The sequence below is a fragment of the Pleurodeles waltl genome, chromosome 3_1 (assembly GCF_031143425.1).
Source record: "Pleurodeles waltl isolate 20211129_DDA chromosome 3_1, aPleWal1.hap1.20221129, whole genome shotgun sequence".
Taxonomy (NCBI): domain Eukaryota; kingdom Metazoa; phylum Chordata; class Amphibia; order Caudata; family Salamandridae; genus Pleurodeles; species Pleurodeles waltl.
Genome location: NC_090440.1, coordinates 314,401,344 through 314,418,959, shown reverse-complemented (window position 1 = coordinate 314,418,959; position 17,616 = coordinate 314,401,344). Strand labels below are relative to the sequence as shown.

The following is a 17,616-nucleotide window of genomic DNA, read 5'->3' as shown; positions in this document are numbered from 1 at the left end:
AATCAGCAAAGTGGAATCATATGAATACTACATCAAGTCACATCCTACTGAAATGATCTGATGTTGAAATATAAGATATTGCAGCATAAGTTTATTTCTACAGACCAGGAGGGAGCCTTTCAGTCAACTGTCAACTTGACGCTCTCCTCAAGCACAGTCCTACCTAGCTCGAGAACTCTCATGACATTTCATGCAGTCCTGTAGATGAGGACATAACACATCTCTCTCCTTTAATAATAAGCTCTAAATCTTCATAAAGGTGAAATATATATTTATATATATATATATATATATATATATATATATATATATATATATATATGATGACCATAAAAACTTAAACTAAACTTTATAACAATAGTTGCAAATAAGAAACAAAACTTCCATGAAATTAATAATTAAAAAATTCAACTAGTTATGCTTGAAAATAGAAATGCAAAATACATTCTGAATCCATGAAATTAATATGCTAAACATGCAAATAGTTACACTTAAAATAGAAATACAAATTACACCCTGAATCCGTCAAATTCTTTGACAGAAAAACTGGTGGAGGACAATGAGTTCGGCAAGAGTGATTATGAGTTTGGTGACTGGGTTCGTGTTCGGAAAGGGGGCATGTTTAGTACGGGAAAGTGTAAGTATTCAGTCAACTTTACACTCTCCTCGAGCGCAGTCCTAGCTATGCTAGAGAACTCTCATTACATTCTATGCAGTCTTGCAGATCAGGACACAACACATACCTTTTTCAATGGTCTTTGTTAACGCCTTTATTTGATCTTGGAGTTTCTTTATAAGTCTGTCTTTCATATCTATCTGTTCTTCAAAATCCTATGAAGAATTAAAAACAAACGCATCAGTGTTAAGGTATTAAACAAGGTATGATGCTGCAATGTACATATTTTTGTTTTATTGTACCAATGTTTTACTAGCAGTTTGAGAGGTATATCAAGTCAAATGTCACATGATTGCTCACTCCTTAGTGAGAGGTAGCACATAGTACATTGTGCAGTATGACAGGTTACCATAAAATAAAGCACAGTAGTACTTTAAGGAGTCACTGCTTCCCTCGTTCCCAAGTGTCATCTTCCATTTAATAGACACATTTACATCAGTGATTAATTGGTATAATGATAAAGGGGCTGGGGCTCAAAGTTGCTCAGAAGCCTGGCCTGTGTTATTGAAGCCTGGGATGCTGAAAACCAAGGTTGCATAATCCTAATTCCACCTTAAATCACTTTAATCCACTACCAGGCACATCCTGCCTCTTTAACTTACTGTTACAGACTATGGGGGTCATTCTAACTCTGGCGGGCGGCGGAGGCCGCCCGCCAGAGTTCCCCCTCCAGAACACCGATTCGCGGTCCTAAGACCGCCGCAGTGATTCTGTGTTTCCCGCTGGGCTGGCGGGCGACCGCCAGAAGGCCGCCCGCCAGCCCAGCGGGAAACCCCTTCCCACGAGGAAGCCGGCTCCGAATGGAGCCGGCGGAGTGGGAAGGGTGCGACGGGTGCAGTTGCACCCGTCGCGAATTTCAGTGTCTGCTAAGCAGACACTGAAATTCTTTGTGGGGCCCTTTTATGGGGGCCCCTGCAGTGCCCATGCCACTGGCATGGGCACTGCAGGGCCCCCCAGGGGCCCCACGACACCCCATACCGCCATCCTGTTCCTGGCGGCCGAACCGCCAGGAACAGGATGGCGGTATGGGGTGTCGGAATCCTCCATGGCGGCGCAGCTTGCTGCCGGTTTTCCCTTTCTGACCGCGGCCAAACCGCCGCGGTCAGAATGCCCTTGAGAGCACCGCCAGCCTGTTGGCAGTGCTCTCGCGGTCGTTGACCCTGGCGGTCAATGACCGCCAGGGTCAGAATGACCCCCTATAGCTGATTTTTCACTACTTCATTTTCCCTTCTGTGTTTTTTCTCTCTTACTCTGGATCAAAGTCTGTTGAGAATAAATAAGTGATGGCCCAAAAAATGATTCCTTGTGGGCCCCACCTGCAACCATCACCTCACAGTAAGCACTGATTCATATGAAGTCAGACAGGAGTTAACAACAGAATATCTATTCTCAGACAATATTTTTCTATTCAATATTTAGGATCCTATATACATAATGGAGTTTATAATTCTGTATGCAAAATTCTGTAATACAAACCCTATGGATACAGTAGGGTGGACAGCCCTATCTATTGCTCTCTGAGCCTGGTAACACGCTATGCTTAGTGGGCAGTTAAGGCTGGTGAATTGGCCATAGTGCAAGGGTAAATTTCGCACAGTGTGAATGGAAATCATGCAAACAATAGCTACAAAATATCATGATAAAGCTATGGTGCAAAGCTTGAAGCATATTCCAATGTCCAATCAATTCTGTTGTAGGCTTACTACCAAGACAAATTAATTAGTTGGCATCATTGCGTTTAACATTGACTTTAATACTGGTTACACTAAGTTTTTTTCATGGTTTGTTTTTCAAAATGAGTCAGTCCGGTCGTATGTTAGCTTTGTTTTGTATTATGATTGATGTCACTTTTTAATAGCACTTGATTGTATACATGTCCTTATGTGTCAATGCCAATGCACAGATTCATCATTACATAGTCTCTCGATGATGAGAACATAAACCCAATTGATTTACAAAACGAATGCTCACAGTAAGGACTGCGACTGGTTTTAGAAGATGGAAAGGTACATTGAAAACAATGGCACTGCAGTACGACGTAGATGATAAGAGAGAGCCACCTGGTGAACATTTACATTTTCTTTGTTGCTGTCAATCAATGATATCAGCAGGTAAAAGGATGGAGAGTACGTCCTTTTTAGCCGCACTAACAGCAGATATAAGATGTGGAAAAAAGTCAAGAGCTGCAGGGTGTATTCACTTCTTTCTGCCTTTGCAAAACAGAGGGTTGATTTCCCCTTCTGCTCCTTGTTACTCTGTAGCACACACTGGCCACAGCTGTAAGGGAAACTGTCCACAGAGCCCCCAGGTTGATAGTGAAGCTACCACCCCTCTACAAAGCCTCACCTCCACAACTTCCACAGTCACTTTGGCAGTTTCCAACATAGTACCACAAACCAAAGTGAGTGGCTCCATATCAATCTGTGACTACAGGAGTAGTTGTAGGGAATGAGTACTTGAAAACTAATTGCCGGAGTCCACAGAGATGACCAGAACATGCTCTAGTAATGAAATGGAGCGGAGTCACTGTCCTGAAAACAAATATCCCACGTTGTCATTAGAAACTATTATGGTCAGCTTAGAAACATTAACGGGAGTGGAATTTTTTATGAGACTGCTCATTTCCCAATTCACTAATACTATGTTAAAGTGATACTGATATAAGAACGCACTGCCAGCAAAACAACTACTGCATCACAATGCAGGTGAACAGATATCACTGTGCAGCAAAGAGAGCAGGCCAAAGCACAGTATCACATAGACTTCTCTAAACTAAACCCCCCTATTCAAGTGCACATTATAATTGAGATAATTATCCTTCATCCTCTAAGGCACACTAGCTGTTGGCTCAGTGTGCATAACTTGGTGTCAGGCACCAGCATCAGGAAAATGCTCTCTGCAAGGTTCAAGAAAGATATATAATATCCCTCATTTTCATATTCTTATTTCAGTTGGATCTTCATACATTTCATGCACATTTCTTTCAAATGACATTCACTGTTTTGTTTGGCGTAATATATATATATATATGTTTATATATATATATATATATATATATATATTGCCACTAGGTAGTTATAGTTAGGACCTAGTTTCTATAGAAAAGCATGTTTTTACTTGCCTATATCTTTGGAGGCGATTGATGAATCTTCACAAAATTTTCACACAAAATTTGCTGGTCACGTCAGCTGCTGTCTGGAAAGTTTTTGGGGTGATCCATCAAGCAGGAGCAGAGAAAAGGGTGGGGTCTAAAACACTTTTTTCCCATTCATTTTTCCATAGGGATTTTGAACAGCGATAGTGACCGAACCACTGGGTGGAATTACACCAAATTTGGCAGAAAGTTAACTCTTGGTCCAGAAAGTGACCTTTTTGTTATTTGGTGTAAATCCGTTCAGTAGTTTTTGAGTAGTTAAAGAAAAACAAAATTTGTATATATAGGGACGCAAGGGCTCCACAAACCCTCCCAAGAAAATGCAGATGTGTCACCAGGCCCTCCCCCCACAGCCCCAGGGACCGCAACCTCCCTGGTGCTCAATTTAAATAATAAAGGGAGTCCTTTGCAGTACCCCAGCCCCAGGAACCACCACCTACCCAGGGCAACTGATGTTGGGGGGGGCGCCTGACCCCCCTTTCCGAAGTCACTGATGGCCTGTTGTGTCCTGGGGTGCCCAGCCCATGAACTGAGTTGTTTGCTCTGACTTGGCGGGACAGGTCTCCCTCACTGCGAGTTGAGGTTTCCTCTGTTTCTCTGCATGCGGCGATGCAACCATGGAAAACAGAGCAGCGCCCTCTCTGTGACAGCAATGCCGGCACCCACAGGAGGTGGCCTGAAGGCCCCCGCAGTCCCCAACATTGTGACTGGGTGCCCTCAGGTAACATGGCCAAGACTCGGGTGATGGGTCACTGGGGCCGAAATGGGCCTGGGGAGTGGGGACCCTTTTCTCCCCAAAAATAAAATAAATATTTAGACCAGGCCTTGGGGGATGGGTTCCCCAGGGCCGAGATCAGCCTGGGAGGGGTGCATGGCCTCCCTCGCCCAAAATGTTTTTTTAAATGCTGTGCTCTGGGGAATAGGGTCCCTGGGGCTGAAATTTGTGGGGGCCACGCCCACCTGTGGCCAACTTCTGCTGCACAAAGCCGAAGGCCGTGAGCATTGTGGGGTTGGCTGGTTATAGGAGTTGGTTAGAGGACCTGGATACAGGCCAGGCCCTGTGGGTAACAACTGTTGCACACAGCCTAAGACCGTGCGCAGCGTGGGGTTGGGTGGTTATAGGGGTTGGCCAAAGGGCCTGGTGCAGGCCGTGGATGGTGGTGGTTGGATTAACGTTTAGTAATGAAAATTACTTTCCGTTTAAAAAAACTCAGAAATTCAGCAAAAAACAAAGGTTACAGGGACATTATAGTTAAGAAATAGAATTTAATAATTCACTTAAAAAAACAAAGGTTACAGGGATGTTATAGTTAGGCTCACATTTTAAACGTACCAAACCACAGAAATTCACCTGTTATAGTTGAGTTATCTCAAGTAACTATAACTCGTGCCCCAAAGTAACTATAACTCATGCACTCACCATGCACTGCTAATTACCCCACATAATACATCATTCATGACGTCTTCGATAACATCATTAATAATGTCAATGTAACATCTGCAGTAAAATTATTTAGCAGAAAACTGTGCATGGCGAGCGCACAAGTTATAGTTACCTTAGGGCACAAGCTATAGTTACTCGAGATAGCTCTAACTGTAACATGTGCATTTCTATGGTTTGATAGGTTTAAATGTGAGCCTAACTATAACGTCCCTGTAACCTTTGTTTTTTTAATTGAATATATATATATATATATATATATATATATATATATATATATATATATATATATATATATATATACACACACACACAAACACAAACATATAAAGGGACGGTATAGTTAGGTGAAAATGTAATTTATCTCAAGTAACTATAACTCGAAGTATGAAGTATTTATAAGTTGCGCCCCTGACATGCACAGTGTTGCTATCAATTATGTAATTTCAGATATTATTGGAGAAGTTATCAATGCAGTCATTAAACATGTCATGAGTGATGTAATATGTGATGGTACAAGCAGTGCATGATGAAGGTGTGAGTTACAATTAACTTAGGCCACTGGAGAAAACTATAATTAGTGAATTTCAGTGGTTCTGTTACTTTAAAATGTTTTAGATGACATTTCCACATACCTATAAAGTCCCTTTACTTTTGTTTTTTTTCAGTGAATTTCTAAGTTTTGTGTAATGCAAAGTAAGATATCATTACAGCTCCTAACCATATTGTCACTTGAATCTTTTTTGTTTTTGAATTTCTATGTTTTTTTTTTTTAGGTTAAGCTTTTATCACCCCCCCAATAAGTGCCTAGTCCCCCCTTTTTTATTTTTTTTAGTGCTACAGATCCACTGTGATTCTTTGGGGGGCCTCATTGGGTGTCACAGTGGTTCCAAGGATCCACAGAATCACACAAAAACGTAAATAAATATTTCTATTGTGACAGCAGGAGAGGTCCCCTATGGGATCCCCTGTAAGGCCCAGGGGGTCAAGGTACACATACCATTCCCCTTCAAAATTATTTCATTTTATTTTCTGGGATTTACCTCAGTTTGCAGCTGGAGAATCAAAATGTGGATCTACCACGGTTATCATGGCCAACCAATTACAATTCATGAAGATCCACAGATCAAAAGCTTGAAATATACATGCATTCTGAACCTTCATTTATCAAAATGTACACTTTGAAAGAAACATAATTATTATATGCATCTGGGCAAGTACCATATTTAAGATACTTAGTTTCTCACCATGTTTTCCACAGTTAGACGGGATGCCTCCAGTCTTATTTTGCTCTTTAACTCATTCTCCGTTTCTTGCTGCGTTTTTAGATTGTTGTTTTTTTCCTCCATGTGTTGTATTTTTCTGGCAAGTTCCTCTTTTTCTCTTAGAAACTGCTCCTTCTGGACCTCTAGTGTTCTGAAATAAATTGATGAATCCATGACACTTAAAAGAGGCACAGGGCCTGATTTAGATACTGGCTGACAAGTTACTCTGTCTCAAAGGTGACAGATACTTTGTCTGCCAAAATCTAAATTCCATAGGATATAATAGGATGTAGATTTTGGCGGATGGGATATCTGCCATAGTTGTGATGGAGTAACTCACCTGCCAATATCTAAATCAGGCCCTAAAATACAGAACATTGGCTGGTTGACATCTACATGCTTTTTCATTCTCTACTTCCAGTTTATTGTTTTATTAAATAATCATGGACTATGCATTAGCTATGACAGGTTTCCAATCCATAAATTACTAAGGGGGTCATTCTGACCCTGGCGGTCCAAGACCGCCAGGGCCGGGGACCACGGAAGCACTGCCAACAGGCTGGCGGTGCTTCCCAGCCCATTCTGACCGCGGCGGTAAAGCCGCGGTCAGAAAAGGGAATCCGGCGGTTTCCCGCCGGATTTCCCCTGCATGGGCTGAATCTCCATGGCGGCGCTGAGATTCCGACCCCCTTCCTGCCACCCTGTTTCTGGCGGTTTTTACCGCCAGGAACAGGATGGCGGGAACGGGTGTCGTGGGACCCCTGGGGGCCCCTGCACTGCCCATGCCACTGGCATGGGCAGTGCAGGGGCCCCCTAACAGGGCCCCATAAAGATTTTCACTGTCTGCATTGCAGACAGTGAAAATCGCGACGGGTGCAACTGCACCCGTCGCACCCCTGCAACTCCGCCGGCTCCATTCGGAGCCGGCTTCATTGTTGCAGGGCCCTTCCCGCTGGGCCGGCGGGCGCCCGCCGGCCCAGCGGGAAAGCCAGAATGGCCGCCGCGGTCTTTCGGCGGCCTGATTTTGGCGGGCGGTGACCGCCAAACAACAATTAAAAAATGTTTCAACATTTACAACAATTTCCGTATGTTTAGAAATATTCAAACAGCATTAAATAAAGGTCTGTACTTACTGCTGGTAAAATGATGGTAAAAGAATTAAAAATACAAGTGGTTTATAGATATAGGGAAGAGGGCTAAACTCAGTTGCCAGGCAATGTTTTCCACTTATCCTGACATTATCAGATTGCCTCTCAATTGTACCGGACATGTACTTTAAGTGTCTGATGAAACAATATGTTACAAAGTAAAGTCAACTGCTTGCTATTTTGTGGTGGGAGTTGTAATCGTGGGTAGTGCAAATTGTGGCAGAGCAATGGTGTCATAAGCCCCTGTGTAAGCAAGAAAAATGGGCACCCTGACTTCTGTCTGGGTGGTGAAATTAGGGCAATTATAAGGGTTCATATGGATCCTCAGGCATCTGGGCCCTGATGCCACAGCACCTCCTGCATCATTGATACCATGCCTCTTGGTCTAGGGCCCTACCTTAACTATCTAACTACAGAGTCACAGATGTGACTCTAACCTGTGACAAACACACATTTTGCTCTTTTTCAAATTCTGAGTTCTGACTTCTCCTGTGTGACTCCCAAGTGGTGCCCAGCCCACTGTAATGTTCCATGATTATTGGTTTCCCAGCCTCAACCTCCAGTGCCTATTTTTCAGTATGCAATCAGCTACCTTTGGAGAGCTAGTGTGCAATCCCAAGGACAGGATGTGTACAAGAAAAGCAGGCCAGCTGGCAGGCAAGACCCAGTCTAACTTTATATGTGGGCTGCCACATAGTGATGCGCATGCCTTATTCATGTCTTAGTTCAGTTGGGTTCAAAGGGAATGCACCTTTCCTTCTTTCCTTTTGGTCAGCAGGATTGCAAAGAAAGGGAACACTACGTATGAGATCGATTAAAGTGTAACTTTTATTGGCACATGGAAAACAGACCAGAGACTGTTCAGAATATATGGGATCAGATAAATCCGAACTCACATTTAGAGTGGGCACACAAATTAGGCAGCTATAGCCAAAATGAAAAGCTAAGACACCACAGTTTAGTCCACTATGTAAATTTTGTCCTCAGGTAATCCGTCTTAGGTATTCATCTGCTACAAATACCACTGGAACCTAGTGTAGGAACAGTACATATATTGTTAAAAAATGTCCGCAGTGTGATTGGCATCATGTAGAACATGCAGGTTCATTATCATGTGAACTCATTGCACAAAGTAGAAAGTGTATGGAATCATTGGATGAATTGGCTTTACTCTATATGATGCTGTTGTACCCACTTACTCTATTTGCCCACTTAACTATATATGAGTTTCTTAGCCTAGCTGCGCATTACTTGACCCTTTTGCTGCTAGGCCTTTCCCCCCAATGCTGAGCCCTTTTTTGGCTATTTGTGGTAGTTCACACTTAGGCCCCCATAACATTTTGTCCACATAAAATATACACACCAAATGTGCTTCCTTTTTTCCAGCATTCTGTGGATTCTAGGTACCCAGGGTTTGTGGAATCTCTTGGAGGGTACTGAGAAATTAGCCAAAATACAGCTAAATTTGTTTTTTGGGGGGTAAAATGGGAAAAACATGCTGCAGAACAAAGCATCTGTTTTTCCCTGCAAATGGCATCCACAAAGGGTTTGTGGTGCTAAAATCACCATACTCCTAGCTTTCAGGACAAGTATACTTGAATCAGAAAACCAATTTTCTCAACACAGTTTTGGCTTTTTACTGGGAGATATTCAATTTCTCCTATTTTATGTGCTTTTAACCTTCATCCAGTTAGTGGTAGAAATGGGTATGGAACCAATAGTGGATCCAGGAAAGCTATACATTTCTGAACAGTAGACAACACTCTGAATACAGTAAGGGGCCATATGAGTTTATCCTTTAAAGTTTTCCTATAGAAACAACAGTTGAAATAAAAAAAATATTGAAGTTGAGTTGAAAAAACTGCCATTTCTGTTAATGTTTTCATCTGTAACTTGTTCTAACTATGGCATATTTTTTAAAGCAATATACCATTATGTCCGCTGGACCCTTCTGGTTGTGTGATATATATGGCTTGTAGGTTCATCAAGAACCCGAAATACCTAGAGGCAATAACTGAACTGCATCTCCAAATGATTTCATTGTGTACCAGGTATACAGTAATTATTTTTGTAAAATATAAAGAGTGAAAAATAGGTATCACGAAAACCTATGTATTTCTGGAACGGGCACAAGATATGGAGGTTAGAAGCAGTGGTTATTGCACATCACTGAATGTGGGGGTACCCATACTAGCATGCAAATTAGAGGGCATTTATCAAAATGACTTATTTGATTACACACTGTCTTTTATTTGGAAGGCAGAAATGTAGTGAAAGACCATTGATAATAACGCTTATTCTACTAATCTGTGTTCCTCTAATTCTCCTGATAAAAATGGTACCTCATTTGTGTGTTTAGAAGTGCCTGCAACCAAAAACAGTCCAAAACAATAAGTTTCCATCACAGAAATGTAGGCAAAATGCGTGATTTCAGGCAAAGTTGGCGATTTGCATGGCACTGAGCATAAGAAAATGGCGTGGGGTGCATTTAAAGGACACCACCCCGGATTCCCCAAGATGTTTAGTTTTCATAAGTGTCTGGGTCTGGTAGGTTTTTCAAGGTGGCAGCGTACCCAAATTCAAAAAGTGCAGCCGCTCACCATTGCAAGTGGGACAATATCGGGAGTTAGCAAAGCTTTCTTGACCTATATGTAGGATCAAAACCAAACAGATTCAAAAGTCCTCTTGATTGTCATTGGGATGAGATACTTAAGCCTGGGTGTGGGGGGGGGTTGCGAGGGGGGCAGGAATAGGGTTAACCCAATCAGTTGGAGTGGGGGGGCATAACCATGCCCATGGAGGTAGGCAGCCTACACCCCTCTATTTGTTTTTAAATTCCTTGGTATCTAGTGCGTTGTCTGCCCCCGGGGAGCAGATCAGGGGTAATTACCCCATCTGTCACCCTGGGCGGCAGAAATACTTTGTCCCCATTTAATTGGGGTGAAGGCATGACCAAGCCCCACCCTTCTTTTAGAAAAAAAAAATCCCTGGTATCTAGTGGGCTTTATGCCCCTCCCCGGGGGGGGTTGTATACCAGGGTTAATAATCGCCATCTGCCCCCGGGAGGGCGGGGGGAAACTGTGGCCTTTCTTGGGGGGGCATTGCAATGCCCATCCTGGGCAGCCCCCACACCTACACTAACAAAACTAACAAAAAATGTAATCCCTGGTGTCTAGTGGGCTTTCTGCATCCTCTGGAGGGGCAGATCAGGTGTAATAATCCCCATCTGCCTCCCGAGGGGGGCAGAAAGACTGTGCCCATCTGTGTTTGAAATGGTTGGGGGCATTTTGGCCAGTCCCCATGTATTAAAAAAAGAAATGCCTAGTGGGCTTTATGACTCACGTCCTTGCCATGCACAGTTTTCTTATTCATAACTTTGTTGAAAATGCTGCAGTGATAATATCAAAGATGTCATCATTGATATAATATGTGGAGTAATTAGCTGTGTATGGAAAAAGGTGAGTTACCTTAGGTCGTGAGTTATATTTACTTGAAATAACTCAACTGCTGAATTTCAACGGTTTTGTACAAGTAAATTCGGAACCTAACTATAACGTCCCTGTAACCTGCAGCCATGCGCTTATAACCACCCAACACTGTGTCGTGCACAGCCTTTGGCTATGTGCATTGGGGGTTGGCCACAGGGCCTGTCTCTGTCAGTGGATCTGTGAGTGGGTGCAAGAGTTTCTGAGTGGGTCTGAAAGTGGATGTGTGAGTCTATGAGTGGGTCTGAGTGGGTGTATGTGTGTGAGTGGGCGCATGAGTCTCTGAGTGCATGTATGAGTGAATTAATTAGTGTATGAATGAGTCTGTGAATTAATTTTTCATATCTTCGCATATTCAAGGATATTCAAGGATATTTGAGGTTATCGTGCATGATGAAGAAAAATCTTTTTAAACCCATACTGTGACCCTAAATCACCCCTATCTCACACCCCTGGAGTCAGGGTACCTCCACCCTGATCCCTTATACCAATAATCATTTCTATTTTCAGCCCCAGGGACCCGCTCCGATAACATAAAATGGCAGCCGCAACTTTCTAGTCAGGTTGTGGCCAGCCAATAACAGCGCCTCTGTTCTCTCACGTATTTAAGAATATTCACCAATTTTCACAATTTATATGTGGGCAGAGAAATACAAATTTTTCCTTTAATATTTCTAAAACTACTGGAAGGATTTACACCAAACAAGCAAAAGCACAATCTGCATACCAAAAGTAATCTTTCTGCCAAATTTGGTGTAATTCCGTCCAGTGGTTCGGGCTGTACTCATGTCTAAAGGTCCTATGGGAAATAACATGAGAAACACAACTTTTTTGACCCACCCTTTCCCACCCCCCACCCCGACTTGATGGATCACCCCAAAACTTTCCATGTGCCATAAGAATCACAAGAATCACTGGCACACTTTTTTTTTTTAAGTTCGTGAAGACTCGTCAAACGGTGTCAAAGATATAGGCAAGCCCAAAAAACGCTTTTTCTATGGAAACATCGTCTTAACTATAATTACCTACTGCTGACCGCCAGTAGGTTAGTTATATGGTTGTTGTATTGAATATCTAACATTAATGAGGCATTTCATTGCTCTGTCCTTTGTCCTCATGCCATAGGCAAACAGAACTACAGGAATGAAACCTGGAGGTAAACCAATATCCCCAATGTTATAGGTGAATGTGAGAAGAACTACATATGTGGCCTTATATTGTGCAGAACTTTATGCCCCCGTTACCCATCTAAAGAGGAGGATAAAAGGTTGCACAATTCCCTGGGTCTCTCAAGAACCTACCACATACTTTCTTCACGAGAGGTTGTTCTTACATATATATTTATCACCATAGCTGTTACATAACTTATTTTGATATAAAATTATGTAGTAATTATGTATACTTATAACTGTAATCCCAAGTATAAAATTCAATGGGCACCTCTGAATATGTTTTTAATCCCATATTCCTTAATGCAAACTGGGCAGTTAAGTGAGCTTTCTTTGCTATGATTTTTAAATCTTGTCCTTTGGAAGACGGTCAGAGAGGGACAGTTTGTCAGATGCTCTGGTAAAATGTTCCACAACTTGAGGCTCATATGAGAAGGAACGTCCTCCCATACGGGTTAGTTTGACTCTGGGAACTGTGCACAGGAACCAGTTACTCGAACTCAGAGAGTGAGTGAGCTGGTAGGGAACCATTAGTTCTTGAAGGTATGAAGGACCAGTGCCTGACTCGCCTAATGCATGCAGCATGATGCTTTGAATGATATCCTCTTTTCCACTATGAGACAGTAAAACTCACAGAGGAGGCATGACACAGACCCATGTCTCAGGAGTCTATGTAGTAGTGTGGCAGCAGAGTTGTGGGCTACTTGCAGACAACTAATGGAGGCCTTATCTGCCCATAGGTAGAGGATAATCCTGTAGTCTAATCTTGATAGGATCAGGGCCTGAATAACCATCCTTTGGGCTGACAAAAGGAGCATTCAAATAATCTTTTTCAGCCATTTTAGGACCCCAAAACAGGTGGAAGCTACCTTAGCGACCTGAGGTTTTATCAACAGATTCTATTCCAACCAAAAACCTAAGTTCTTAGCTTTGTGTTCTGGTTCAGGAACAGCACCTAAGGTCTTATGGCCCCAAAGTTAAGGGAGTCTTTCCCAACACCATTACCACAGTCTTCTTGTCATTAAGTTTTAGTGAGCTGAATTTTATCCAGGTGGGGACCAGACCTAGCCAGAATTTGAAGGCCTCCAAGTTCTCTCCCTGCGCAGATGACAAACAGAAGATAATTTGAGTGTCAACTGCATAGGAGAACAGGGTAAGGCTGCAGCTCTCTACCAAATCTGCAAAAGGGCTGGCGTAAACATTAAAGACCATCAGGCTCAGCGCTGATCCCAGAGGGACACCTAAAGTGGTTTTGATGTGGAGCAGGCAGACAAAACTTGGAAAGTGTGACCTTTCAGAAAGGAGGTCATTCACACCCAAGTTCATCAATCTTCCCAGAAGAGTGGTGTGTGACACCGTATCGAAGGTTGCGCTATTCCACCCTCATCCAGGAGTCATCTCAGATGTTCCGTGACTCCCAGGAGGGCAGATCTGGTACTATGCCCTGTCCTGACACCTGACTGTGATGGGTGCAATAAGTTCTGGGAATCCACAAAGGTGATCAATTGTGTATTCACACATTTCTCCATAATTTTGGAAAGAACAGGGAGCATCGAAATTGGTATGAAGTTAGACCAGATGGATGGATCGAAATTAGACTTTTTTAAGAGGGGGAGCACAATGGAGTGCTTCCATGGTAGGGGAAAGAGTGCCTCTTGTAGGGATGAATTGAGCAGTCCTACCAGAAGTGGTATGAGGTCAGGGCTCAGTGTGCTAAGCTTGGACGGAGCGATAGGGTCCAGTGGTAAACCTGATTTTATAGACTGCAGCAAGGTCACAAAGAGGTGAATGTCCAGGGGGTCACATGAGTTACTTTTATGTCTACTCTGTAAAGTGTCAAAGATTTTCCATAGTCTGTGGAGGCTTCTGTGAACAGGTACTAGGTATGCAAACAACCGACTGGAAGTTGTCTGTCAGAGCTGTCAAAAGGGAGTGTTGAAGGGGTGATGGATTTCTGTCACCTTCTTAACAAAGAAGTGTGCCAATTCATCGCATTGTGATTGTGACAGTGATGTAAACTGAGAGACCCTTCTAGAGACTGATCTAAAGAGTGTTTTAGAGCAGTTTTGGGCTTCTGAAATTTTTGTCTGAGTAGAATGCCGCCCGGGTGGTTCTGCAAAGAGTATGATCATTTTTCATTGCTGATTTGTACTCAAGATTCTTATCCTTATCATAGGATTTCCTCCATAACATTTCTAGGCCCTTGCATCTCTTTTTCTCCATGCGTAAGGCTACGTGAAACCACAAAAAGGAGGGGGTGGGGGGTTGTAAGATCTAGCTGAAGAATTAAATTTGGCCGGCAGGATGATATCCCGACAGTCTCAAAGCCAATTGTCAACCATAGGTCGGTCTCGATCAACCTTCTGCACCAGTGGCAGCTGGGGATTTTTAAAAGTGGTGGAGTGTAATCCTTGGCTCAAATTCCAAAAAGAAGAGCTTTTTCTTGAACTTGCTTCATTAATTCATGCAGACTCACTCATTCTACTCTGGCCTACTCTGTCTCACTCAGTTCAATTCATTCCCACTCATTCTGAATTACTCAGTCTCACACACAGAAACAATCAGTTACACTCACTGACTCACATTCACTCACACATACTCATCCTTACTGTCACTCATTATTACTCACACACATAGTCACACAGACATGTTCACAGTGCTCGGATTTCACCAGCTCTCAATAGTATCTCTGATGGCTGGTTAATGCATCTTCATACACTTGTGCCAGCAATCATACAATGTCACTTGCTGCATCAGTTTGTTGCTGGACCCGAAGCGGGTCTGCATTTTATTTTTATTATGATGCAATAAAAATGGACCACGAAACAAGGAGGGTGTAGTGTAGCTGTGAAGCCCATAAAGGAGAGCCACCACTGGTCCAGGGACACCTAACTATCAAACCAATCCATCCACTCAATCATCCACCCTTTTACTTACCCATCTCCCCTTACATACACCTAGTTATCCATTCATTTAATCAGCCATCAGTCCATTCATCCATCCACCCTTTCGTTCCATTTAAACATCATTTCACTCCATCCATCCATCATCCTCCCTTTAGCTCATTAATCTTTCCACCCTTTCACTCACCCATCCATCCTTACACCCATCCATCCAACCACCCTTCATCCCATCCATCCATTCACATATACATCCCGCCATTTACCCTTTCATTCAGCCACCCATTCTTTCACTCACTTATCCATCTATTTATTAATCCATTAATTCACCCTTTCACTCATCCACACTTTCATCCATAAATCCATCTACCCTGCCTTTCACTCATCCATCCATTGTTTTACTCATCCATCTTTACATGCATCCTTGCACTCATCCATCCATTCTTTCACTCCATCCATCCATTTACCCTTCCACTCATCTAGCCATCCTTTCACTCTTTCTACCATCCATCGATCCTTTCTCTCATCATCCATCAACCCATCCTTTTGCTCCCTCCATCCATCCACCCTCCCTTTTACTCATACACCCTCTCTGCCTTTCAATCTTCCATTCTTAGGGCTATCCTTTGATTCGTTCATCCATGCATCTATTCATCCACCATTTCATCCATCCACACATCCTTCCTTTTATTCAATCACCCTCCTAAATTTCTTATGAGCCTTTGTCTGTGGAGCTGCAGACAGAAAAGGCTCAATAAAAACCCCACCCAAATGTAGATGCTGAAGCGTGGGAAGGTTTACAACACCTATGATGCAGGCAGAAGCTTAACTGCACACTTAGCTCTTAGTCTACTAGAGCAATTGTTGTCCACAGCTGGTTACTTCCCCCTCTTGGGCCTCTGTGGTCGAGAGAATAAGCTCTCTGTCTCTGTCCTGCTCAGCTCCATAACGTTTTTTCAAAGTGCAAATGCAGTAATAAACGTGTTACTGCCTGGCAGTACTTAATTTGTGCTTGTTGCTTCCGGTGAGGAGCACCAGCACTTATTTTTGAGGGCCGGCACTTATTTTTCTGTCTCAAGCATTCACTGTGAGCAAAAGATATCTATGGGAAAGACGGAGGAAGAGAAAAATGTAAAAGCATCACAATGGGAGAAAGCAGAAAGCTGCCAGGGTGAACTGAAGGGGCAGGGAGTGGCTTTAAATGGATGGAAGAGGCCCGAAATGGCTTCAGGATTATGCTGCCTCAGTATTCCGTGTTTGCACATTTAATTGCATCAGCCACGTGTTTAAGAGAAGGGCTTTGGGCACCAGCACGTTTTTATTTACAAATTTAGCACTGCTGCCAGGAGAGCAACCCTCTGCACCACTCTTACTGCCTGCCGCTCTGTGATGACCAACAAATTGTTGCCACCCACCCCCTCCTTTTAATCATAGGCCTGCCGCACCCCCAGCCATCGAAGTGGATGCAGTTTTGTAACTCCTCCCAGGACTACTGTCTCTGCAACCCAAAAGAAACAGGATCAATTGCTTTCTAATTCAGCACTCCCTCTCCGAATATTTCACTGCTGTAGCTTGTGCCTGCAGGTGAAAGAAAACCTTGTTTGGCTGGCACTTGCACAGTAGGACATCTGCAAAGTTCACTAAAGTTCACCTAAGAGATTCAGCACACTATCCTGGAGCAGTGATTTATTTTCAACTGCTCTGTGTTTATTTCCTTGTTCTTGCCTCTACCCCGAGGGTGGAAGGGCAACGCCCCCTTTTTGCCCATTAACACCAGTTGCCCCTGCCAGGTTGGGTATTGTATTACAAAGACAAGCATTAAGGATGAGACATTTAGTTTAGGCTGGTTTCTAGACTTGATCACCACTATGTAGGGGGTGGAGTGAGTCACAATGAAGAAAGGCACTGGGAGGTGGTCAGACCAGCGTAGCGGCAGGGGATGGTCTGTGGCAAGGCCCTTTATGCTTGAAATGCTGGGTCTAGAACATGCCCTGCCTTACGTGTGGGTGCAGAGTTCGCTAAATCAAGGTTCAAGGCACTAAGGTCCTCTATGACAGCCCAGCCAGAGCTGAACATGAGTCATCCAAGTGAATGTTTAAATATCCAAGCAAGGTGAAGTTAGCACACTTGAGAATTTAGGGGGAGATCAAATCAGGGACCATCAAGCACCATTTCCCAGCCTATCCAGGAGGGTGATGGACCATGGTACCAGATACAGTAAAATTGGGAGTGAGCAAAGTGAAAAAAATACAGCCTCGCAGGCAGGAACAGCTAACTCTTGCATTTTGCATTGGTAGTTATCATTAAAGACAATGGCTATCCCACCTCGAGATTTAGCAGGTCAAGCGCTTGTAACGATGGAGTAGTTATGAAGTAAT

The 17,616-nt window shown here is 43.2% G+C and overlaps 1 protein-coding gene across 1 annotated transcript in view; it reads right to left on the bottom strand.

Moving 5' to 3' along the window:
* Positions 1 to 17,616, bottom strand: part of MYO5C (myosin VC) — a 717,152-nt gene that overhangs the window by 187,463 nt on the left and 512,073 nt on the right. Inside the window, exons 32-33 of the mRNA XM_069222459.1 lie at positions 6,519 to 6,687; positions 744 to 831 (exon numbers count right to left, since the gene is read on the bottom strand). Of these exons, the coding sequence (XP_069078560.1) occupies positions 744 to 831; positions 6,519 to 6,687 (257 nt within the window). The remainder of the gene's footprint in view (positions 1 to 743; positions 832 to 6,518; positions 6,688 to 17,616) is intronic.